General features: G+C 40.6%; 1 protein-coding gene across 1 annotated transcript in view; it reads left to right on the top strand.

The window, feature by feature from the left end:
• Scfd2 (sec1 family domain containing 2) overlaps positions 1-24,793 on the top strand; it is a 344,622-nt gene that overhangs the window by 65,468 nt on the left and 254,361 nt on the right. Inside the window, exon 4 of the mRNA XM_005359346.3 lies at positions 4,885-5,060. Coding sequence (XP_005359403.1) covers positions 4,885-5,060 — 176 coding nt within the window. The remainder of the gene's footprint in view (positions 1-4,884; positions 5,061-24,793) is intronic.

Here is a 24,793-nt window from a genome sequence, read left to right as displayed (position 1 = left end):
TTCCATAGAGAAGTCAGGTGTAAGTCTGATAGGTTTACCTTTATAAGTAACTTGACCTTTTTCCTTTGCAGCTCTTAATATTCTTTCTTTATTCTGTATGATTTTTGTTTTGATTATTATATGGCGAGGCAATGATTTTTTTTGGTCCAGTCTATTCGGTGTTCTGTATGCTTCTGGAACCTTCAAAGGAATATCTTTCTTTAGGTCGGGAAAGTTTTCTTCTATAATTTTATTAAATATATTTTCTGGACCGTTGAGCTATACTTCTCCTTCTTCTACCCCTATCATTCTTAGGTTTGATCTTTTTATTGTGTCCCAGATTTCCTGAATGTTTTGTGATGAGAATTTGGAGATTTTGCTGTTTTCTTTGATCAGTGTGTTTATTTTCTCTATGGTATCTTCAGTGTCTGACATTCTTTCTGTCTCTTGTAATCTGTTGGTAGTACTTGTCTCTGTAGTTCCTGTTCGTTTACCCAGATTTTCCATCTGCATCCTTCCCTTGGTTTGTGTTTCTTCATTACTTCCATTTTATGCTTCAAGTCTTGAACCGCTTCCCTTTCCTGTTTGATTGCTTTTTCTTGTTTCTCTTGGTTTTCTTGGGAATCTTTGAGCGATTTATTCATTTCCTCTACCTTTTTGTTTGTAATCTCTAATTATTTATGGCAGTTTTACACCTCCTGTTTAAGGTCCTCTATTATTTTCATATAATTCACTTTTGAGTCAATTTCCTCTAATTCTTCTGGAGTAGAGTGTACAATTCTTCTTATTTCGGGATCCCTGGATTCTGGTGATGTCATGTTGCCTTTCAGATTGTTGGAGGAATTCTTGCATTGGCATCTTCCCATCTCTTCCTTCAAATGGAGCCAGGTGAGGCCTGGTGTCTTGGTCCAGTCTTTGCTGTGACTGACTCTCTGGGTGTATCTCCTTAGTGTAGAAGCAGGAACTGTTCCCATCCAGATGGAACTACTCAGCACTGAAACATGGACGTCTGGTAGTCCAATGACCCGCGGACAAAAGGGTGAACTTGCGGAGCAGGGCAGGGTTGAGTAGAACACAGGAGACCCTGCCGCGCAAGATGATGGTGCCCACGCTCCCTTTTGGGGATCCTTGAGGCCTGCCCGATAGGCAGTCACTCACCGCTCTGGGTGAGTAGCCTTAATGTAGGTGCAGGAAACTGTTCCTGAGCAAAGGACCTTGGAGACAACGCAGGCTTGGGGGGGGCGTGTGTAAGAAAGCCCTGCAGAAGGAGCTGGGGAGGGGGGTTTGTGCTCTCTTCCGGGACAATCAGCCCCTGGATAGCACACACTCACTTGTCCAGATGGAACTCCTCGGCACCTAAACAGGGACGCCTGGTAGCCCAATGAGCCAGGGACAAAAGGAAGAATGTGGCAGGCAGGGCGGGGTCCAGTAGAGCACAGGAGACCCTGAAGCACAAGCTGAAGGTGCCCAGGCTCCCTTGCGGGGGACCTTGAGGCCTGCCCGGTAGGCAGGCACTCACCACTCTGGGTAGGTAGCCTTAGTGTAGGAGCAGAAAACTGTTCTTGAGCACAGGTCCTAGCAGACAGCAGCGCAGGCTTGGGTAGGGGGCTCTGGGGGGCTGGGTCGTGTGTAAGAAAGACAGCCCTGCAGCAGGAGCTGGGGGAGGGGGGTTTGTGCTCTTTTCCGGGACAATCCGCCCCTGGATAGCACACACTCACCCGTCCAGATGGAACTCTTCTGATGGAGGAAGGTCATTGGCTAATAAAGAAACTGCTTGGCCCTGATAGGTTAGAACATAGGTGGTTGGAGTAAACAGAACAGAATGCTGGGAGGAAGAGGAAGTGAGCTAAGACGCCATGCTCCCCTCTCCCAGGCAGATGCGATGAAGCTCTGACCCAGGATGGACATGGGCTAGAATCTTCCCGGTAAGCGCACCTCGGTGCTACACACATTAATAGAAATGGGCCAAGTAGTGTTTATATGAATACAGTTTGTGTGTTGTTATTTTGGGACATAAGCTAGCCAGGCGGCTGGGAGCTGGACAGCAGGAGCGCTGCCCACAGCTCTTACTACACTCCTCAGCACCTAAACAGGGACGCCTGGTAGCCCAATGAGCCGGGGACAAAAGGAAGAACGTGGCAGGCAGGGCGGGGTCCAGTAGAGCAAAGGAGACCCTGCAGCACAAGCTGACGGTGCCCAGGCTCCCTTGCGGGGGACCTTGAGGCCTGCCCGATAGGCAGGCACTCACCACTCTGGGTGGGTATCCTTAGTGTAGGAGCGGAAAACTGTTTTTGAGCAAAGGACCTAGCAGACAGTAAGGCAGGCTTGGGGAGGGGGCGCTGGGGGGCTGGTTCGTGTGTAAGGAAGAGAGCCCTGCAACAGGAGCTGGGGGAGGGGGGTTTGTGCTCTCTTCCCGAACAATCCGCCCCTGGATAGCGCACACTCACCCGTCCAGATGGAACTCCTCAGCACCTCCAGTATGGAGATTTCTGAGAAAATTAGGAAACAACGTTCCTCAAGACCCAACAATACCACTTTTGGGTATATACCCAAAGGATGCTCAATCATACCACAAGGGCATGCGCTCAACTATGTTCATATCAGCATTCATATTGTCATAGCCAGAAACTGGAAACAACCTAGGTCTCCCTCAACTGAAGAATAGACAAGGAAAATGTGGTACATTTACATAATGGGGTACTACTCAGTGGTAAAAATTAATGATATCTTGATATTTTCAGGCAAATGGATGGATCTAGAAAAAGCCATATCAAATGAGGTAACCCAAGACAAATATAATATGTACTCACTCATAAACCAAAGAAAAACCAGCCTACAATTTACAATCCCATAGAACCTAGACAACAAAGAGGACCCTAAGAGAGACATACATGAATCTAAGCAGGAAATAGAAAAAATACAAGATCTCCTTGGGAATGTGAGGGTCATGGGAGAGGATAGAAGGGGTAGGGGGAGGAAAAGAGGGGAGTGGAGAAAAATATATAGCACAATAAAAAATAAAAAATGCAACACACAAAAAAGTCAGAGAAAGGCATTTTAATGCTCATCAAGGATTAGAGTTGGAGAGGTGAAGTTGACTGCAAAGAGGGAGAGTGTGTTAGAATGACAGAAAAGTTCTACAGCTAGATTGTGGGTAACCAACACAAATACTGTCTGTATTTATCAAAGCTTGTCGAACTCCATCCCAGAAAAGGATGGAGTTTAACTATATATAAACAATATTTTAGTAAACCTGACGAAGAGAACAAGGGAAGAAATACATGGTGAAGTTTTTCTTTTTCATTTAGTACATGTGTGAGTAAATTGGAAGGCTGCACTTTGAGAACCAGGAACAGGAAAGAGTAGTCCAGGAGGAGAATGAAAGCAAAATTTAATGATATGAAGATGTCATAAATGAAACCTGTTATTTGGTATACTAACTGGAGAGATACACAGAGATAGCTATAGATGAATGGATGGATGGGTATCAAGATGAGTCCATCCTCAGGAGGTATAGTCATTTCCTCTTCTTTTTCTTTTCTTTTTTCTTAAAGATTTATTTATTTATGCACATTGGTGTTTTGCCTGAGTAAATGTCTGTATGAGGGTGTTGAATCCTCTGGAACTGGGATTACAGACAGCTGTGAGCTGCCATATGGGTGCTGGGAATTGAACCCATGTACTCTGGAAGAGCAGCCATTGCCTTTAACCACTGAGCCATCTCTCCAGCCCCTGTTCTTTTTTTTTTTTAATACGTTTGCCATGATACATAGATAAGAAGGAACTAAAGTAGTCTTTGTAATCTTTTCACAAAAATGTGTTTTAAAAAGCAGATCTGATTTGGGCTTTTAAGTTTCTCATGGCCGGGTCTGTTTTGTGTGTCATAATCTTCAGCAACAGCTACTTATTAGGTGGTATCTGCTAGCTACCACTGTGGCAGACTTAGCTTCGAGCCCTTGGGTGAGGTTAATAGATGCTGCCTCATGTAGTTGCTGAGACTCAGAAGAGGGCATGTTTCTTTAAGTTCCTGCATGTGCTGAGTCAATGCAGGTGGGTTTTTATTACTAACTAAGGAAAAACTGTAAATATAACTTTTCAATAACAAGTTGAAATTCAGTTTCAGAAAACAGAAAAGCATGCCATTGGAATAAGCATGTCTACAGGAATGATCTCTTGACTTACAGTTGGGTTTGCCTCAGTGCCTTCTTTTTGTCTGATGGGGAGAATTTGGTTTGTAGGAAGGATCCTTGTGTAAAGCATTGATGACTATTAGCTATGTAATGTAACAAACCAGAGAGTGGGAGATGAGTCCAGCAAAGGACGCTGAAGGAGTGGATTGGTTCACTGTGTGCATGTGATTACATGCACTTTGTACATTCACTTGCAATTTACTCTCATTTGCCATACACTCTTGTGCCATGTAACAGGCAGCCTTGAACCTCCTGAATACAGTTATGAAGTGATACCAGTGATAAAGGTTTTAGACATGATTGTGCTTTTTTTTTTATGATTGTGCTTTTTATACATGCATACAACTAAGAAATTTTCCATTTGCCACTAGGATTCTTGTGTCATATATCATTCATAGATACTCTATGTTGAGATCAACAAATATTTGTGTGCCTTTGTTTGAAAACTTTTCAGAATATTAGGAAAGTATAACATGAGTTCTACTAGCAATATGACTTTTTCCAGTTGACTTAATTATTTTCTTTCTTGCAAAAGCTGCAAATATGATCAGTTTTGATGTTGTCCTTGTGTTGCTGGAAGAATCTTAATAGTTTCAGAATTATTGATCAGCTCTGGAGTTCTCTGCGCATCTAAGACAGTGTTTGTTCCCAGCCTCCTTGTCGTTATTTAGTAAAAGCGAAGACAGTGCTCTGATAAATTTGTATGTTCCTCCAGGGAGAGTCACACCAGGGCAGCTCATGTCCTATATTCAACTCTTCAAGAACAACCTCAAAGCTCTTACAAATCATTGTGGGCTCCTACAGCTTGGGATGGCCACAGTTGAAACTCTGAAGCACCCACAGACTGCCAAGTGGGATAACTTTCTGGCATTTGAAAGGCTTCTTCTACAGGTATGTTCCTGTGTAAACTTATTAATATGTTACTGATTGAAGTTTTGACTTCCAGGAAAACACTTTGACATCTGTTATGATCTGAGTAATCATATTGTTGACATGTGCAATTTTGATTTGAATGAGAATGTTCCACTGAGGGTCAGATGTTATAATACTTGGTCCCTGGTTGGTGGTGTTGCTTGGATAGGTTTAGGAGATGTGGCCTGGATAGAAGGAGTGCACCACTGTGGACAGACTTTGAGGACTGAAAGCCGCATGCAATTCCCAGTTTGCTTTTCCACTTCATGCTTGTGGGTTAAGTTGTGAACTTTCAACTTGCTGCTCCAGCCACCATGGCTGCCTGCTGCCACACTTCCCTATTGCAGTGGCGATGGATGCTTATCATTTAAGCCCAAATAAAACCTTATGTAAGTTGCATTGGTCGTAGAGTTTTAGCATGGCGATAGGAAAATAACTGATGCTTGTGCCCTGCACCCAATCCTTGATGTGCCATCCACTTAACACTCAACTGAAAGCTTCCACATTATTATACAAATTAGCATTGTTACCTTTGACTTCTTGAGCATAGGAAAATTCTGACCATTTTGCTACCTTCTGAAAACCTCTTTCAGTTGTATGCACTTTGGATCTTTATACATCTTCATAGTCTTTATTAATTCTCACTACTTTTCCTGTGAGAACCTCTAGCTATTTAGACTTCCTTTGTCATTTACCTAGTCTGTAATCTTTAAACATCATAGACCACATGCCTTAAAATAATGCTTGGTGGCATATGAAGGGAGGGAAAATTCTATTTGTAGTGTTTAGCAAGATATCTGTTTGTAGGGGGAGGACTTTCCATGTTTTATGAAATATCTTCATGGGAAGCTTCTAAAAATGTGTAATTTTATATTATAGGGTATAAATTTAGGGCATTTACACATTATATGTATTTTTTTTTTTGGATTTTCGAGACAGGGTTTCTCCGTAGCTTTTTGGTTCCTGTCATTATATGTATTTTTAAAGTATTGTACTATAAAAGATAAACTTACCATAATATGGCTTACATCTATGAACTTTCCGTTCAGGTACAATATAATTTACCATTTTTTTCTCATAATTACCCTTTTAATTAAAGAAATAAAAGTAGAGACAAATGAAGTATCTTTGATATAGATTTTTCCTTAATCTGGTTCTTTTTCCCTTCTAGAATAGTCCTAGCTCCGTTTCTTGTTATTTTATTTTCTATAAATATTTATTTTACTATATAAATAGTAGACTACAATTACCATGGGCTTTAATTTTTATACAAGTTACATTATATTGTAAATATACTTTAACAATTGATTTTGTCTCTGAACCTCTTATTTTCAAGACACCCCAAAGTGATGTATATATTATGCTCATTTAAACCATACCATGAGTATACAAGTGATATATGTAGCCACGGTGCTGCTCAGTAGGGCTGCTTCACTTAAGAGTGTGTGTGAGAGCAGGTGGGTGAGTACCTAGTCCATGTCTTCAGAAACCCTTGGGAAAGAGTTCCTCCAGGGCATCCATTTTGGAGAGGATTGTGAGGTTATGGACTGTTCACATTATTGATGTCACTAAGTATCATCACATTGCAGTAGGTGGTGTTTATGCAAAAGATGCCTGTTTGCTTCTCACTGTGGTGGCCAGCATTTTAGCATTATCCAAATTATCCTTATCTTATAGCAGTCTGTCACTACCTTCTGTATAAATTTACAATTGTAGGCAATAAGCCTGAGCAGCTTATATTTTTTGGCTATTCATTTTTCCTCTTGTTTGAATTGGTGTTTTTTTTAAATCAATTTGCCCACTTTTCATATATTGAGTAACAAAGAATTTTTTTTCTTTTTTGGTTTTTGAGACAGGGTTTCTCTGTGTAGCCTTGGAACTCCCTCTGTAGACCAGGCTGGACTCAAACTTGCAGAGATCCATTTGCCTCTGCCTCCTGAGTACTGGGATTAAAGGCATGTGCCACCACTACCCTGTGGTAGATGTTAGGCTGTAAAAGTTATATAGTATAAATATTTCACCCAGTTCATGGCTTGTCTACTGACTTTAATTCCTGTTTACATAGTCTAGTTGATAAATATTACCCTATATGGCTTGTGTATATTTCAATCCCTTTCTATCCTCAATTTCTAAACATGTTTTTTTCCACTAAAAATTAACTTTTATTTTAACATTTGAATTTTGAATCCATCTAGAATTTATTTTTACACATGGTCTGGTTAGATCTAATTTTCTCTTTGTGTGTGTGTATGTATGTACATGTATATATATACACACACACACACACACACACATATGTAACAGTGTCAGGCTTTTTATTTTGGACCACCAACCAGGTCCCAAATCATGACACAGAGACTTAATATTAGTTATGAATGTTCAGTCTAGCTTAAGCTCTTTTCTGGCTAGCTCTTTTAACTTAACCTGTTTCTCTTTTTGCCTCAGGGCTTTTTACCTTTATTTCTGCATGTCCTATTCTGTGTTTGTTGGCCTGGACCATTCCCTCTCTTTCTCCTTGGTTCTCTCTTCCTCATTCTCTCTTGAGCCTAAATTTCTCCTCCAATTTATTCCCTCTGCCTGCCATCCCCTCCTGTCCTTACTCTTAGACCAATCAGGCGCCTGAAGCAGCAAGGTGAAACAGATGCAGCACATCTTTACACAATTAGACACACTTCCTTACATCATCAAACAAATGTAACACACCTTTACACCATTAAATATTTCACAGCATAAGCATATGCAACACATCTTTGCCTAGTTAAAATATTTCACTACACATAACACACATGTGTGTGTATAAGATACATACGTACACACATACATATGTGTTTGTTTAACTTTACCAACACAGATTATATCTTTAGTATCATTTTTTTCCTTTTTTATTGGGGGAATATATTTTCTCACACGGTTGAAACAAATTCTGATTCATTTTGGACTTTTCTATAAAAGATATTTAGGTGTTTTCATGGATAGTTTAAAAATTGTAAAGGTGTTTTTTTTTTTTTTCAGTTTTTGTTTGCTGCTGGCCGAGAATTGTTCAGCTTTGAATACTGATCTTATATCAGTAACATAGTTGCCTTTCTTGCTTTTTTTTTATTATTATTTTCTTGGATCTCTAAGCATAAGCAACAATGTATGTGTGATTGGAGCAGTTGTTTTTTGTTTCTGATCCCACTTCCATCCATGTTGCTGCCAGCTCCCAGCTCCCAGGACTGCCCTCTCTCCACCTCATTCTCTTCCTAGTCAAGGTGGTGGCCAAGTCCACACAGATGTTCCCTGTCTCTCAGGTCTAGAAACCCCTGGTGACACCTTCCCACTAGGTGCTTGTCTTTCTTTGCTGGAGCTCAGACATCTGTTGCTGTTCTGGCCCTGTTTCTAACTGGTACATGGCACTCTCCTCCCACTCCAACTCTAGCTCCCATTGCAAGCTCCACTGCTCTTCCAAGATGAAACTTCTGGTACTCCTCTGCCATTGCCTCCATGTCCTCATCTACTCAGGATCTGATGCTCTGTTCAGGGATGTTGTGGCTCCCAACCTCTGGTCAGATCCCTTTGGGTCATAGTCACTCTTGAGTGTCTGCAGCCACCTCCCTTTCTTCCTCAGACCCTCCCTCTACTCCTCTCCACTACCATGTTTATGCACATCAACACTTCCTCTGCTTGCTGTGGTTCCAGTACCCAGCACTGGGATGTTCCTGTTTCCGTCGTCCACACGGATGTCCCTTCATCCCCATGGTAGGCTTAACCCTTGTGCTTAGATGACCTCCTTAACATGCTGGGCTCCAACAGCCTGTGCTGGGCTAGTGTCGCCTCTCCTGGGGGTCATCATCTTCACCTGGTAACTAGCTTTAAGTCACTGGGGCAGCCTGTCTTGTGATCTGTGCTATGCCATGGAGGCAGACTCTGCTCCTACATACCAGTCATGTCTGCTGGATTAGCCTAGGCTTCAGAATGAATTGAAGTATCTCAAAACAAGATTCAATAGAGATTTTATCCTCAGGATAATAATAATCTGTCAACGTACTACAGGTTCCCGAGGAAACTTGAAAGTATCAGTTCTGTGTCTTCTCATTCGTAATGAACTATTTGAGTCCTTCATTGCGTATTAAACTATTAGATGGCTGGTGACATCAGTATGTTCCTTCAACAATTGTAAAATGAGCAAAAAGACAAAAGAATAAAACACTGAACTTGTCAAAGTTCTGCTACGATTCTAGTTGCATATCACTCTTGCTGGTGCTGTGTGCTCAAGGTTTTAGCCTAGGCGGACTTGTAAATGAGCCATCATAATTGCTTTTGGTTTATGAACATTCTTATTTTATATAGCTCACACTCATCCATTTGTGGAACAAGTCATAATATATGCTCAGTGTCCTTTTACAGACTTTGGATAGAAAGTAGAGCATTTGAGTTTATTTTGATCACAGGGGCAACATTTATCTTTTCCTAAAAGTTTGAGAAGTCTCAGTCAGGGCTGAGAGTTGCTTACTTGGTTGGAGACTCATTTCCACCACTGCCCACCAGGCTTCCGTCACTGCATCCTTCAGCATTGACTTAATGGCCTAAGTCACAGAAGAGACAACCCTGGGGAAGAGAAGGATTCCCATCTTGGAAAAGTGGTACTTGGCACACTCTCTCCCCATTGATTGGTTTCAGAGCTGCTGTGAACACCTCCCTCAGGCTCTGGGATACAAATCTACTGAATCAGGCTTTTAATTAAGAAAGACAATTATATGTATTCAAAAACAAACTCTCTGGGGGAAGATCTCATATTTACCAGCAGTAATTATATTTCAAAAAATTGGAGCTAAAAGGTCTTCATAACTCTTTCTTTCCTTCTTATCCCCACTGTCGACAGCAGTGTTTTGTATATTAAGCATACATGTAGTAATTACCAAATAATTCTGTTTACACACAGAACATGTTAAACCCCGACACTCAGTGACTTTGATGCTAGTCATGGATGCGATCACAGAACAACTTCCTTTTTGTAACAAGTTATATTATTTTCAATTCTTTTTCATTTTGCAATTGGAGCACTGATATTTTTTTAAATTTATTTATTTATTAAGGATTCTGCCTCCTCCCCACCACTGCCTCCCATTTCCCTCCCCCTCCCCCGATCAAGTCCCTCTCCCTCATCAGCTTGAAGAGCAATCAGGGTTCCCTGACCTGTGGGAAGTCCAAGGACCGCCCACCTCTATCCAGGTTTAGTAAGTTGAGCATCCAAACTGCCTAGGCTCCCCCAAAGCCAGTATGTGCAGTAGGATCAAAAACCCATTGCCATTGTTCTTGAGTTCTCAGTAGTCCTCATTGTCTGCTATGTAAGTCCAGTTTTATCCCATGCTTTTTCAGACCCAGGCTAGCTGGTCTTGGTGAATTCCTGAAAGATCATCCCCATTGTCTCAGTGTGTGGGTGTACCCCTCGCGGTCCTGAGTTCCTTGCTCATGCTCCCCCTCCTTCTGCTCCTGATTTGGACCTTGAGATTTCTGTCCAGTGCTCCAATGTGGGTCTCTGTCTCCTTTCATCGCCTGATGAAGGTGAATATTCAGGAGGATGCCTAGCCTTTGCTGGAGAGGGTGTGGAGAAAGGGGTACACTCATCCATTGCTGGTGGGAATGCAAACTCGTGCAACCACTTTGGAAAGCAGTGTGGCGGTTCCTCAGGAAATTCGGGATCAACCTACCCCTGGACCCAGCAATACCGCTCTTGGGAATATACCCAAGAGAGGCCCTATCATACAACAAAACTATATGCTCAACTATGTTCATAGCAGCATTGTTTGTAATAGCCAGAACCTGGAAACAACCTAGATGCCCTTCAATGGAAGAATGGATGAAGAAAGTATGGAATATATACATATTAGAGTATTACTCAGCAATAAAAAACAAGGAATTCTTGAAGTTTGCGTACAAATGGATGGAAATAGAAAACACTATCCTGAGTGAGGTAAGCCAGACCCAAAAAGAGGAACATGGGATGTACTCACTCATATTTGGTTTCTAGCCATAAATAAAGGACAGTGAGCTTATAATTCACGATCCTAGAGAAGCTAAATTAGAAGGTGAATCCAAGGAGCACTGATATTTTAAAAATTTACTTTATTACTTTATATTCTATGTGTGGGTTTTTTGCCTTCATATTTGTGCCCATGGAATCAAGAAGAGAGTATTGGGTCCCCACGTTACACATGGTTTGTTGGTGTTGGGAATCGAGCCCCGGTTATGTGAAGGAGCAGCCAGTGTTCATATCTGCTGAGCCACCTCTCTAGCACCCACACTGATTTTTTTAATGTGATAAAATGTGAATATGCATAGAATAAATGATGTTTTGATTTACGTTTACATTGTATAGTGTTCAACTCAGACTACATGTAGCTCTGACATTTTTCATGATAAAAACTTTACAGGTCCTTCTACAGGTTCCCTGAAATGTGTGGTCTGGTCTGTTGCTGCCGCTCCTGATATGTAGAGCCGCGTGCTGTACAGCAGCACACTAGGACTTATAGGGTTAGGCTCTTAAATCAAAATATAGATTTACTTAACTTAGCATTAAGGACGTGGAATTTTCCATTTTTATAGTATACCTAGAAAGTTTAGATAAGAAAGTAAGACCAGAGTACAAATGCAGTATCGTCTTCATGTTGTTTTAAGACTGAATGAGAGTATATGTACTCAGTTCAGTGCTGGGTATATAGCAAGCACTCAACAAGTGGGAATAATTATCATTTGTTCTTTCAGATGAGCAAAATGTTTAAAATATCAATAATATCAGTAATACCTTTAATACATTCTCCCCTGTACTTTATTTTCCTAAATTAAAATTTATTGAAAAAAAATGAGTGCCACTTAGAAAAATGTTGTATTTTAAAAGTTACTGTTTGATAATGCTCAGCACTACTTTCCTTTACATATGCAGTATCGAGCTGATGTCTCTATGCTAATTGTCACCGGAAAAGGCTTTTATTAGGTGTAATGTAATTTATGGTGGTTATAAAATGCTAGCAAGCTATGGAGTAGAGGAAGCAGCTGTGTTTATACTTCTTATAGCACACATTTTGTAAATATATATATATGTATTATCCCTCTTTTGCTGTTGCTGTTCCAACTTGGAAAATCAGTTTTAAATGAAAAACTAAATGAATTATAAGTCAATTCAAGTTTTTACAGGTATAATATTGCTGTAGTTTAAATTTTATCTGTCTTTGCATCAATGAAAAATTAGCATGTTCTTTTTAAAGTTCCTAAAGTACTTTTTAAAGGGCAAGATGTGTTTCTTTAATCTATTAAATTTAGATTAGATTACTTTTTTCCAAAACAAACTACATTTAGTAAACTAAATAGTAGTGTGCGTGCTAGTCCTGTGACATTGGTGGCTGTACCTTCTGAATTCCCTGTTGCTTGTATTAGCTTTCAAACCACAAGGCTTGGCTCAGAAATATAATGGTCATTATTGCACTGTTCCTGATTGGCCATCGCCTTGGGAGGTCCTGTTTTATTATGCCTGTTTTCAGCCATTTATAATAATTAAGATTGAATTTTTCTGGGAAGGCAGTTGACCAGTCTGCTTTTCTTTGGCCAGAGGCCACAATAGCGGAGTCACTGTGTCCCACAGATCTGTTGCCATTTTCAAACCGAGATGATAACATTTGAATAAAGACTGAACAAAGTAGAAAACAATGATCCCTTAACTTGGGCCTGGGTGCTGTTCCAGAGAGGTAAGGAATTACGATATGATTTTTTTTTCTGAGGACAATTGTAGAGTATGCTTTTCACAAAAATACACAGAAAAATAATCCCAAAGTTGGAGAGGTGACTCAGCAGGTAAGAGCACCCGGCTGTTCTTCTGGGGGACCCAGGTTCGAGTCCCAGTGCCCACGTGACTGTTCACAACACTCTCCAGTCTTAGGGATTCTGATGCTCTCATTTGGCCCCCACAGGCATTGTGTGCATGTAGTGTTCAGATATACATGCTGGCAGAACACCCATACACATAAAAATAGTACATAGATAAAATGTTTTTTTAAAAAAAAGAAAATATTCCTAGAGAGAAGCAGCAAATATGTCACCCCCATCCCCATGGGGTACTCTTAGCACACTCATGGCCTCTCTCATCATCCACGTGGTCTCCTAGTAACAGTGGTGTTTCACCTTATTTGTAATCTGGGTGACCCACTGGGCTTAGCCCTACCTGTTTTCCTCTTGGATGGGCCCTTCCCCCAAGGGAACAGCAGTGCTTTGTGCTCCTCTCTAAGATTAGGATCTGCTCTCATGGATGGTGTTGGCTTTCTTCTCCTCTCTTCTTTGGAGCCAGCTGTCTGTGTTCAGCTGCTGTCCTGCCCTGTGTCTTCATTGGTGGCCTGGGTTCCAGTACCATAGTACTGCACTAGGCTTCCTGCTTTGACCTTCTGCCACCAAGGCTGCTCCTTAACTGTGTATTCATACAGTATATATGTGTGTCTTCATGCTACATGAAATTTACTTACCCAGATTGATGGTATTTAAGATGTTTTCAAAATCCTGATGAGTTAGGAGATGAAGAGGTCTAGGTATCGTAGCATATGGGCTCCTCAGGTGCTCATATGATGACATTCTTGATGATTAACACAACCTCTGACAACATCTCGTTTGGTGAGGGACACTCTCGCTTATAAGTAGGTGAATTAATAAGCTTTAAAATTTACCAATTTGAAAAATGTTTTTTTCTCCATCACTTCCTCATCTCTCCATAGAAGCCCTTGAGTTCTCATTTTTTGCCAAGAGATGTGACACTTCCAAATCAGAGAAGGAAAAACCAACCTAAAAGGTTGTTCCCAAAAGAATTGTTTCATTCCTTGTAATAACCATTTCTTGAATAAATGCAGTCTGCAGACAGGGAGAACAGAAACCCCTCTGGCCTCTTGACTCTGCCTGCTCCTTCCCTCTGCAGCAGGCATTAGATGTCAGGGTTAGCAGCACTGTGATGGGATCTGTAGGGACACTGTGTCTCAGTGCTCTGTCAGTAGTCCCCTAATAAAAACAAGTCCTAGATTCCAGTCAACCCATTTTTAAATGAATCTCATGAACTGATTTGAATTAATCATGTACTTGAGAATGAACAAGTTATGAGTTTGACCTTGACCGCATTGCTAGTGCATATGGAAGCTAAATTGCAAGCCAGTCTGTCCAATGCTGAAACCCTTTCTAGCTATATATTCCTGGATCATTTGTACTGGGTAGGTATAGAATGACTATTGGTTCCTTTTTATTGCATCCTTCTACATATTTGTTCTCAAGTATGAAAATAAGAAGTTGTTAGAATGTGATAGTCTATGTAACCTGTTAATTAAACGATTAGTTTAATTAACTAATTATAATAATTAACTTATTATAAGTCAGTAATTTTTCCTACTAATATTAGGATCACTAAAGTCCAACATTTCCAACTAATTTTTCTTTGATACTTGGTATATATGTATATTGTGTGTGTGTGTGTGTGTGCATATGGAGGCCAAATGTCAATCTTGAGTGTTTTCCTCTATTAACCCCACCTTACTTTTGGGAACACCATCTCTCACTGAATCTGAGCTCAGCATTGTGCTAGGCTTGCTGGTGTGAGAGCCTGCTGGGATGAACCTGTCTCTGTTTCTCAGGTGTGTGTTACAGACCTCCACCATACCTGGCTTTCCCATGGGCTCTGGGATCTGAATCCAGTCCTTATGCTTGGATAGCAAAGCACACCCATGGAGACATCTCTTCAACCTCCCTCACTTATGCTTTTACCTTAGGTTTTATTCCTTAGCCAGACTTTGATTGGACCTCATGAGACGTAACACATTGGCCATAAGGATATTAACCGTCTCATTTTCAGCTGTTTTTACAGAATATTTTATTTTAATGCTCCTCTTTCCCAGCATATCAACTCATTAAGGCATTATAATTTTGAATAATGAGGGAAAAGGGGGGAGACATAAAAAATCTGAAATAAGAAACAATGTCCATGAACTTCTTGTTCTTTTGCTGAGTGTGGAGGTATTGCTAGGTTAGGAGCAGGCAAATCTGTGCCAAGCGCCTGATTAGAAAGGGACTCAGAATGTAGGTCATGTAAATTATTGCTCTTAAACTGGGCTTGTCTCTAAAGTGATGATATCATGTGTTATTCCAGCTGGGAACCAGAGCTAGTAATCAGGCAGAGGTAATTTAAGACTGACAATTTTGTTTCTAGTGTGTTATGGGTCTACCAAAAATGTTGATGTATAGACTTTGCCAGTAGTTGAAGGTGCATACATGTAGGTGGGTCTTCATTTAGTGAAAAAGAGTAGCATAGTCTTTCTGTTTTGCTTGACCAAAAGAGAAAATAATTATGTGTGTTCCCCTACACTGAACCTTCTGTTCTCAGCCTTTACTCCTGGCGCCACGCTGGCTACACCAGTGACGGATAAGATTATTATTTTCTTTTTCCTTGTTAAACATCTATAAGTTTTTAGGAGCGCGATGAGTCCAATTCAATGCCTTGCACATGCTAAACAAGGACTTTACCACTGAGCCACACTCTCAGCCCTAACATCTAAATGTCTAAGAATGAAGGGAAATAACACTGTATAATGGTGTTTCTTTTGACATTATTTTTCCTTGGAGAAAATGCCTTGCTTATGTTCATTTATAGAACATCTTAGATATAATCTAAAGGCATGCTGTTATTTTAAATATTGTTTATTCTTTGACCGTTCCATATATGTGTACACTCTATTGGTCGTATCATCCATGTTATCATCCTCCAGTTGCTGCCAGTGCCTCTTTTCCCATCTTCCTTTAAGAGTCATGTATTTTTGTGTTGTTGTTAATAACCCTCTGAGTTCAATTTCTGCTGCCCATATACACATGGGTGTGTGATGATCCACTGGGGCACGAGCAACCTACCAGCAGCCACATCCTCAAAGGATAACTCTCCCTCCCTCAGCAGTCATCAACTGTCAGTACCTTCTCTGGTCGGAGCCAAGCTTCAGGGACTTCTCCCAATCTGTGCTTGAATTTTGACTGCTTTGATTTGGTGCAAGTTACCATAGCTGCTGTGAGCCGATGAACACAACAGTGATGTCATGCGCAGATGTCAGCACTGCCCTGCAATCTTTCTGATTCAACTCTTAACATTGTTCCTAAGCCTTCTTCCAAGAAGTTCCTTGAGCCCTGGATGGTGGAAGGCTGTATGGATGACCATCCACAGCTAAGCACTCAGAGTTATTTATACTTGGTACTTATCAGATGAGTCCCTACAATAACCATTACAAAAGAAACTTTTTTGACCAAAGTTGAGAGAAGCAAAAAAAAAAAAAAAATTGTTGAGTATAAAATGTAAGTATTTAGGATGCAATCTGACATGACCATTTCACAAAACAACAGTAGACTGTTCCCTTTGGCTTATGATCTCCCTGGTCATTGGTTTTTTTGTGAGGCTTGTTGTTTTGAAATATTAAATTGTGTTGCATTCATTTATGCTGTGGAATATTTGTTTAACGATGCTATGATGTGTTACATTAGTTTAATCAAATAAAATTAACCTGTGGTTAGGAGGTTGAGTCAGCAACTAGCTGACAGGAAGTAGTAGGGAGGAACCATGAGTAGCTACTGTTGTTAAGTGGGGACTGAATAGAAGGACACCGTGATTTTCAGGAGATGCAAGCTGGGAGAGAAGGTGATCTACTTGATATTCAGCCTCTCTGAGTGAGCAGATTTTCACTGCAACTTTTGAATCTAGAGTTCTATAGAGGAACAGAGCTCTAACTAAAGTTTTCTTTAATGGCTGTGATAGAGCCGGTGCCTGAGGGAAGAGAATTTCTACCAGGCTTACACCAGTGTTGCAGAACTGTTACTGGGTGCAATTGCTGATTAGGACAGCAGTTGTTTAAGGGGAAGCTACTGAATTTAATGAAAAACAACAGTTTGGAGTACGAGACAAATCGATTCTGTGGAACAGTACAGTCTCATATCTAATCAGAAGCAGTTGGTTACTCCACAACCGCTCTGCCACTGTTGTATCAGTGGACACATAAGGGCATTAATATCTTTTCTCATCCAACAGTGTGCATAATACATTCTAACATTAAGAAAACTATCCAGTAGGGAGAAAGATTCCTAGTTAATTTGAGACTGATTTCTGGGTCTTGCATCCAAACTAAGTTGTGTCTTTAGCAATAGGGTCTTATCATCCAATTATGGTGGGCAACCCAGAACAATGACAATAGCTTATGTTGTTTTGACTGCCTCTGGGGCCTCATAGGGAGATATCCTGTACTTAGCACTAAGATTTACATTTAATTCCTTCGGGGAGGAGCATTGTTTACTTAGAGAACTTCTACTCAAACTCCCCTTTCCCAAAAATTAGATATAGAACTAATGTATAACTCATAGTGTGTGCGCACATGCATACACACACACACACACACACACACACACACACTCACTCACTCACTCACTCACATACACACACATATATCTTAACAATTTGTTTTGGCTAACTCACCTTCCCAATTGCTTTATCCCCACTTAAATATTTAACATCTCCTTTCATATTTCCTGTATTCTCTTTTCCCTCTTACAGTTTTCTTGGGTTGGAGGATCATAGGCTTCCATGTAGCCTTTTCATGCAGCCTTTATTTTGGTTACATGTTGGCCAGTACCTCATTTCACCCTTCCACACCTCATCTGTGCTTGAACTTTCTGTCCCTAGTCTTCCCTCTCTCTAGTTTGTCTCACCTGTATTTTGTTATTCCTGTCCACTTAAGGTCTCCACCCCCAGTGGCTCATTTCTGGTTCACTTGTACTCCAGGATAAACATACAAAAAATTCAAAGTTATGATCCGTGTATGAAAGAAAACATGTGTTATTGGTTTTTCTGGGCCTGGGTGACCTCACTCAGTATGATTTTGTTCAGTTCTATCCATTTACCTGAAATTTTCATTTTTCTTTACAGCTGGGTAATATTCCATTGTGTATATATACCCCATATTCATCAGTTAAAGAACACCTTCATTGATTATATTTCCTAGTTATTATGATCTGAGCCACAGTGAACATGTAAAATATAAAGTGTTTTGTTGTTTGAAAGAAAATGGCCACCAAAGAGAACGGCACTATTAGGAGTGTGGCCTTGTTGGAGTAGGTGTGGCCTTGTCGGAGGAAGTGTGTCATTGTGGGTCTCATGTATGCTCAAGCTACACCCAGTGAAACAGACCACTTCCTGTTGCCTGCACAAGATGTAGAGCTCTTCTTAGCTATCATTCCAGCACCATGTCTGTCTGCACACCACCATGACCTACCATGTTGATAATGGGCTGAACATCTATAAGCAACAACTATAACAACTGTAAAGTACTCAATTAAATGTTTTCTTTTATAAGAGTTGTCATGGCAATGGCATCTTTTCACAGCAATAGAACATTGACTAAGACAAAGTGTTTGGATGTATGCTTAGGAGCGAAATTGCTGGATCATATAGTTATTCTGCTTCTACTTTTGAGAACCTCTAGACTGACTTCCAAAGTGGCTACCATAGTTTACACTCCCACCAACTGTGTATAAGGATTCACCTTTCCCCACATCCATGCCACTACTTGTTGTCTTTTGTATTCCAAATCTTGGCCATTCTGACTGCATAGATGGGACCGTAAAGTCGTTTTAATCTGCATTTCCCTATTATCTAAGTGTGCTGAACATATCTTAAAGTATTTGTTGGCTATTTTTACTTCTTGTCTTGAGAACTTTTCTTTCAGTCCCACAGCCCATTTTTAATTGGTTTGTTTGTTTCCTTGATGATTAGGTTATATGTTCTTTGTGCATTCTAGATACTAATCTCCTGTCTAATGGACAGCCGGTAAAGATTCTTTCCCATTTTCTAGGCCACTTCTTCATTCTGTTGACAGTTTCCTTTGCTGTGCAAATGCTTTGAAATTCATGAGATCCCAATGAATTGCTGGTTTTACTTCTTGTGTTGTTGGAACCCTGTTCAAAAGTCCGTACCAGTGCTTTTAAGTTGAAACATGCTCCCTACTTTATCCTCAAGTAGTTTGAGACTATTTGACTTACATTGAGTTCATTGAACCATTTGCAGTTGAGTTTTGTGCATGAAGAATGATAAATGTCCAGTTTCATTATTCTGCATGTTAATACTCTGCCTTACTGGTTCTGAGAGAGCTGGAGTTAGCTTAAAGTTGGTGAAGATCTGAAACTAGACAGCCTGATTGGGTATCTATGTGTATTCCTCCTCTGTTTTCTCCTTTTTCCTATCCTCAAAGAGCTGGAATTACAGGTGGGCTGCCCCACTTGCTCAGCATTTACTTTAACCATATAAAGGTGTATTACATTTGTTTAACAACGCAAGGGTGTGTACTTAATTATGTAAAGATGAGTTGTATTTGTTTCACCTTGCTGCCTAAGACAACTGATCTGTCTAACAAAGAGCTGAACAGCCAGTAGCTAGGAAGATAGCCAATAGAGAAAGGATGGTTCTAGAGATCCAAACTCCAGTCTTCTTGCTTGCGTGCTGAGCACTTTAGCTGCTGTGTCCTGCGCTGGGCCTTTTGTTTTAAGTCACCAACAAGCTCCCGGATCATTACGTGGAGACTTCTTATTATTAGTTATGAATGCTCAGCCTAGCTTAGGCTCATTTCTGACTAGCTTTTTCCCCCTTTAAATTAGCCTGTTTCTCTTCATCTGTGATTTGCCTCAAGGATTTTAACCTTTTCTTTTTTATATCTTACTTTTCTGCTGTCTCTGTGTCTGTCTGTCTGGTGGCTGCCTGACTTCTGGCCTTGGTTGTTTCCTTCATTCTCTCCTGGCTTCTCTCCTCTCTCATTCCTACTTATTCTCTTTGCCCCCAGCCATGCGCATCCTTTCTTTGCCTAGTTATTGGCTGTTCAGCTCTTTGTTAGGCAGATCAGTAGTCTAAGGCAGCAAGGTGAAACAAATGTAACTCATCTTTACATAATTAAGCACACATCCTTGCGTTAAACAAATGCAGAATAAACAAATGTAATACACCTTTATATGGTTAAAGTAATATTCCACACCATAAAAAATGTATCGCATATTTGCCCAGTTAAAATGATATTTCACATCTCCAACTCTATTTTTATACATTTTAAGTGTAGTTATATTTTGGGCCCATAATTATGAATGAGATTTTCTTAAGGAGTTAATGTGGTATTCATCATAGAGCCTCAGATATGTTAGCTGTCATCAGTATTATATTAGAATAGGAATATGTTGGTGAATTCAGGACTAGGGAAGCAGCTCAAGGGTAGAACACTGAACTAGCTAGCATATACAGGACCCTGGGCTTGATTTCCAGCTTAAGAAATGTATTGGTGGATTTATATGCAGCAGTTCATCTTAAAACACATAATTTGGGGACTGCAGAGATGGCTTAGCTGGTAAAGTGCTTGTTCTGGGCATGAGGATTTGAGTCTGACCCTCAGAACCCACATAAAAAGGCCAGACATGGTGGGGTAGGCTTGTGATCCCAGTGCTGGGGATTAGAGACAGCTCACTGGCCAGCCCTCCTGCCACTAGATACACAGACATGAGCATACACACACACACACACACACACGTGTGCGTATACATACAAATATACAAAGACATAATTTTTAAAGATTTATTTTTACTTATGTATATGTGTGTCCATGTGCATGTATGCTGCTGTACATGTACCTATGGAGGCCACAAGAGAGCGTTAGATCTCCTGGATCTTAAGATAGCCTAGAGCTGGAGTTAAAGGTAGCCGTGAGTCACCTGATGTGGATGCTGGGGACTGAATTTAGGTCTCCTGGAAGAGCATCAAGCACTCTCAACAATTGAGCCATCCAGCCCATAAAGACATACTTTTGACGGTGCTATCCAAAAGATTTTCTCACAAGCAATTGACATTAAAACTGTGTTTTGAAGGAAGGATACTCAACAGGTAGAAAGGGTGAGAGATTGGTGAGGCTGGGAACTGCATATCCAATATTACATGGCATATCATTTTATTGGAATGGGCCGGATATTGGGTACATATTTGTGGAGAAAGGGATGACACTCAGGGAGGAAGGACGATGCTCAAGGGATGACACGGACACAGAGTGCACAGGCTGTGGTGGCTAATTTGCTGTTAACAGAGTTAAAAGCTCAGGCAAGCACTTCATTGGCCCAGCTAAAGCGGTCTCAAGTCAGTTTCCTTTCTTCAAGTGCTCGCATGAACTTTGTTGTAATTCAGACCAAGTAATGAACTACATATGGGGACATTTCTTTTTGCAGTAAAAGTTTCAAAAATGAAGGATTTTTTTTTCTTTAAAAATGAAAGATTTGTAGAAAACAACTGACCAAGTCATATTTCTGGTTTTAAATAGTGATTTATGTAATTTTTCCAAGACAGTCAGTCAACAGCACCAAACATTTGTCAGTCATCTCAGTTCCTCCTGCCTGCTGCTCTTATTAGCTCCATTCTTACTGTTCCAGGGCTCTTGTGTGCTTGTGCCACATGGGCCTCACATCTGGTGACCAGTCCGTGTTTCTAGGGGGTGGGGACCCAGAACTCCCTTTGAGGAATAGTACAGATACAGTTTTGCAGAATTCAGTGCTGCCCTTGTCTGCAAATATCAGACCCCACATTAAATGCATAGCACTGAAGTTATATTTCTCTTCCGAGCTCTTGGTAACTAAACAAGACACAGTACAAATTAGGGCTTTAAACTATTCGGTACCAGTTTTCTCCCAGTTCATTACTTTCAATGATATCTCTTTGATGTCTTGACATATCTCTGAAATCATGATTAAATATGGTAACCAGAGCTAGTTCTGACCTGCACTGGGAAAGTCATTTGGAATCAATACTAAAAGTGAAATGCTGCTTGGAATAAGTCTTTTAGTTTTAATGAGTTTAAGTGATATTGAAGTTTCAAGTCTTTTTTCCTCACTTCCTCCAGAGTTGTCGTTAGAAAAGTTATCATGATCTGTTATTAAACTAAATCTGCACTTCAAATAAAACAGTAAGTCCAAGATATTATTAGCGAATGTTTGTCACTCAATGTTTTTCAGATTTATCATAGACATTCATGGTCCCGTTTTTTAAAATGACGAGCTTTTTGGCAGGCACGCTTAGCAGTCTGTTTGCAGTCATTTGAAAAGAATGTCTTCAGTCATAGCCTTGAAGATGTCAGAGCACATACATGTTCTCGGCAGGTGCCGAGTATTGTCTTGGTGGTTTTAATACAATTATGTGTTTCAACACTGAGATTCTTATCCTTAACCCCAGTCATTGTTGCTTCTCTCACTGTTTTAGAACACAGTTACAAATTGTGTTAGGTTCCTGTGTGAAAGAAACAGAAAGGGACTAAAGGGAAAGACACAATCTAGATGATATGGTTGTGTTGGGACATATTTCCCAAATGTTCCATGGTGTGAAAACCTGCTTTAGTAATGAGCCTGCTCGGAAAACAATATGGCCAGGAAACTCACTGATACTGGAATTTGACTCCTTCAAAGTAATGTCTGGTACAGAGGATGCAGCGTGCACAATCACTTCCACCTGTTGCTAAGTTGTTTTCTTTGTTGTTCCTGTGATGCCTCTTCTGGGAGCCTTCCCAGTGTGTTGTAGCACCAAGGCCTGGAGGTATCCCTAGGCTTCTTGCTCCTCATCTTCTTCTCACCATCTACCAGCAAAACCAGTCTATTCTTCATCCTGTTTGCCTCCTGGAAATACGTTTTAACCTTAACCACTTGTTATCTCCTAGTACAACACGTCTTGAGTTGAAGTGTGTATTGTTAGTGGCTTGGGGAGAGCAATCACTGCAGTAACATCAGAATCTTAAGCCTGGAGAATAGTCATTGGATGGGGTTCCTGTCACAACTCACTTTTGGAGGGGTTAGAGGTGAGGAGACATTGCCACTTAGATTGCAGTAGCATTGCTGTGACTGGATTATTAGCAAATTCTTTTAATTGATAAAATTTGTTTTGAAGGACTGGGGATATAGGTGCATTGGTACAGTTTCTGCTTTGTATGTATAAAGACCTGAGTTGGGAACCAGTGCCCAGTAAAAGCTCTGTAGCTTCAGCGCAAGGTGGGGAGAGAAAGACAGAGCCCTGAGCACATTAGTTAGTCAGCCCAGTCAGCTGCTGAGTGCCAGGCTCAGTAGACAAGGACTAGGCAAACAAGAATTGAAGAGCGTGTGTGTGCGCGTGTGTGCGTGTGTGTGTGTGTGTGTGCATGTGCACGTGTGTGCACGTGTTTATCTTAATTTTTGAGAGTGTGTTTTACTGAAACCGGAGGTTTTGTATTTACATAGGCTAGCTGACCAGTACTGTTTCTGTGTACTGTCACACCTGGCCTTTTTACTTTACATGTGTGCTGGAGATTTGAACTCAGGTCCTCAGCTTGTTCTGCAAGGCATTTTACCAACTGAGCCATATTCCCAGTATATTATCCTCAATTGTTAAATACTTCTATTCATAGTTTTTTCATTTAATGAAATAAGATGTTGTTTTCATTTCTTATTTTCTTGAGGACAGTCTGAATGGTCAGGGTTATCTCACTCATAGAACTCCAAGGAGAGGTGCTTGATCTTTGAAAGCCATCTCCCCATATGTGGAATCAAGGTGACTTTGTGTGGTTTTAGGGTAGGTACCACATGCTGCTGGTTTTAGGTGCTTAAAGTAGAGATTTGGTTATGGCAGTAACTGCTGTTTTGCTCCTAGACTGCCTACCACCTCCTTATTAGCCAGTATGTTAATAATGCTAGACTTTTCTGTCATTGAAATTAACACCTTTACCACTGCAATGAATTTCTACCGTATTCTTCACAGGAAACTTTGTTTCACTTTATTGAAAGGACAGATAAAGCATTTATTATACCTTGTAATGTAATTTAAATCTGGAATTAATTGTTTTTCAGTAAAGCATATGTATTTTCTCAGAAGGATTCCTCTTCTCCTGATTCCTTGGCAGCAGAGTCAATCAGAACTGGAGTCCTTGGGGTCCTCATCATGCATGTGAAGGCTTCTTTATAGGCCTTTAATATATTAAAGCCATTAATATATTGAAATATTGTTAGTGGAGTGTTATTAATGTACAAAGTCTATAAGACCACATTGCATATGAGTTTATATGATCCAAATAACACAAAACCTGGCCACATTTCACATAAAAATATTTCTTAGTTTCTCATGAATTATTAGAGCATTTTAACATACAGGCACTCACAAGAGCTCAGGTCAGTGCTATTAGCACTCGCTGTGTGACTGGTAACCATGGTTCATGTGGTTGGGATAGAGCAGTGTCACAGGTTTCCTGCCTCCATAGAACCTACATTCTGAGCAAGGGAATAGATGGTAGGTGAACCCACAAATGTGTGAATTGTGTCACAGGAGTAAGGACACGTGATCCTTAGCTTAGAGGTTTCATTGGTTGGTGCCCTTGCTGTACTGGCTCTTATAGTACTTGATGCCATTGGTGAGATTTGCAATGATGGAAGGCAAAGCTGGAAATAACAAGGAGCAAGGGTTGGAAAAGCATTATATGTATGACATTAGTCAGGCTTTTGGTCACCTTGGCAAAATACTTGAGAAAGCAGCTTTCAGGAAGGGAAACCTTGCTCATGGTTTCAGAGGGATCAGTTCAGAGTTATTTGGCCCCATTCACTTGGGGTAGGGACATGTGGAAGAGAAGGTTCTTTGTCTGTGTTGGGGAGGTAAGAGA

This window comes from Microtus ochrogaster, linkage group LG1 (genome assembly GCF_000317375.1).
Source record: "Microtus ochrogaster isolate Prairie Vole_2 linkage group LG1, MicOch1.0, whole genome shotgun sequence".
Classification (NCBI taxonomy): Eukaryota; Metazoa; Chordata; class Mammalia; order Rodentia; family Cricetidae; genus Microtus; species Microtus ochrogaster.
The sequence above is the reverse complement of the archived record's forward strand: the minus strand, read 5'-3'. Positions and strand labels throughout refer to the sequence as shown.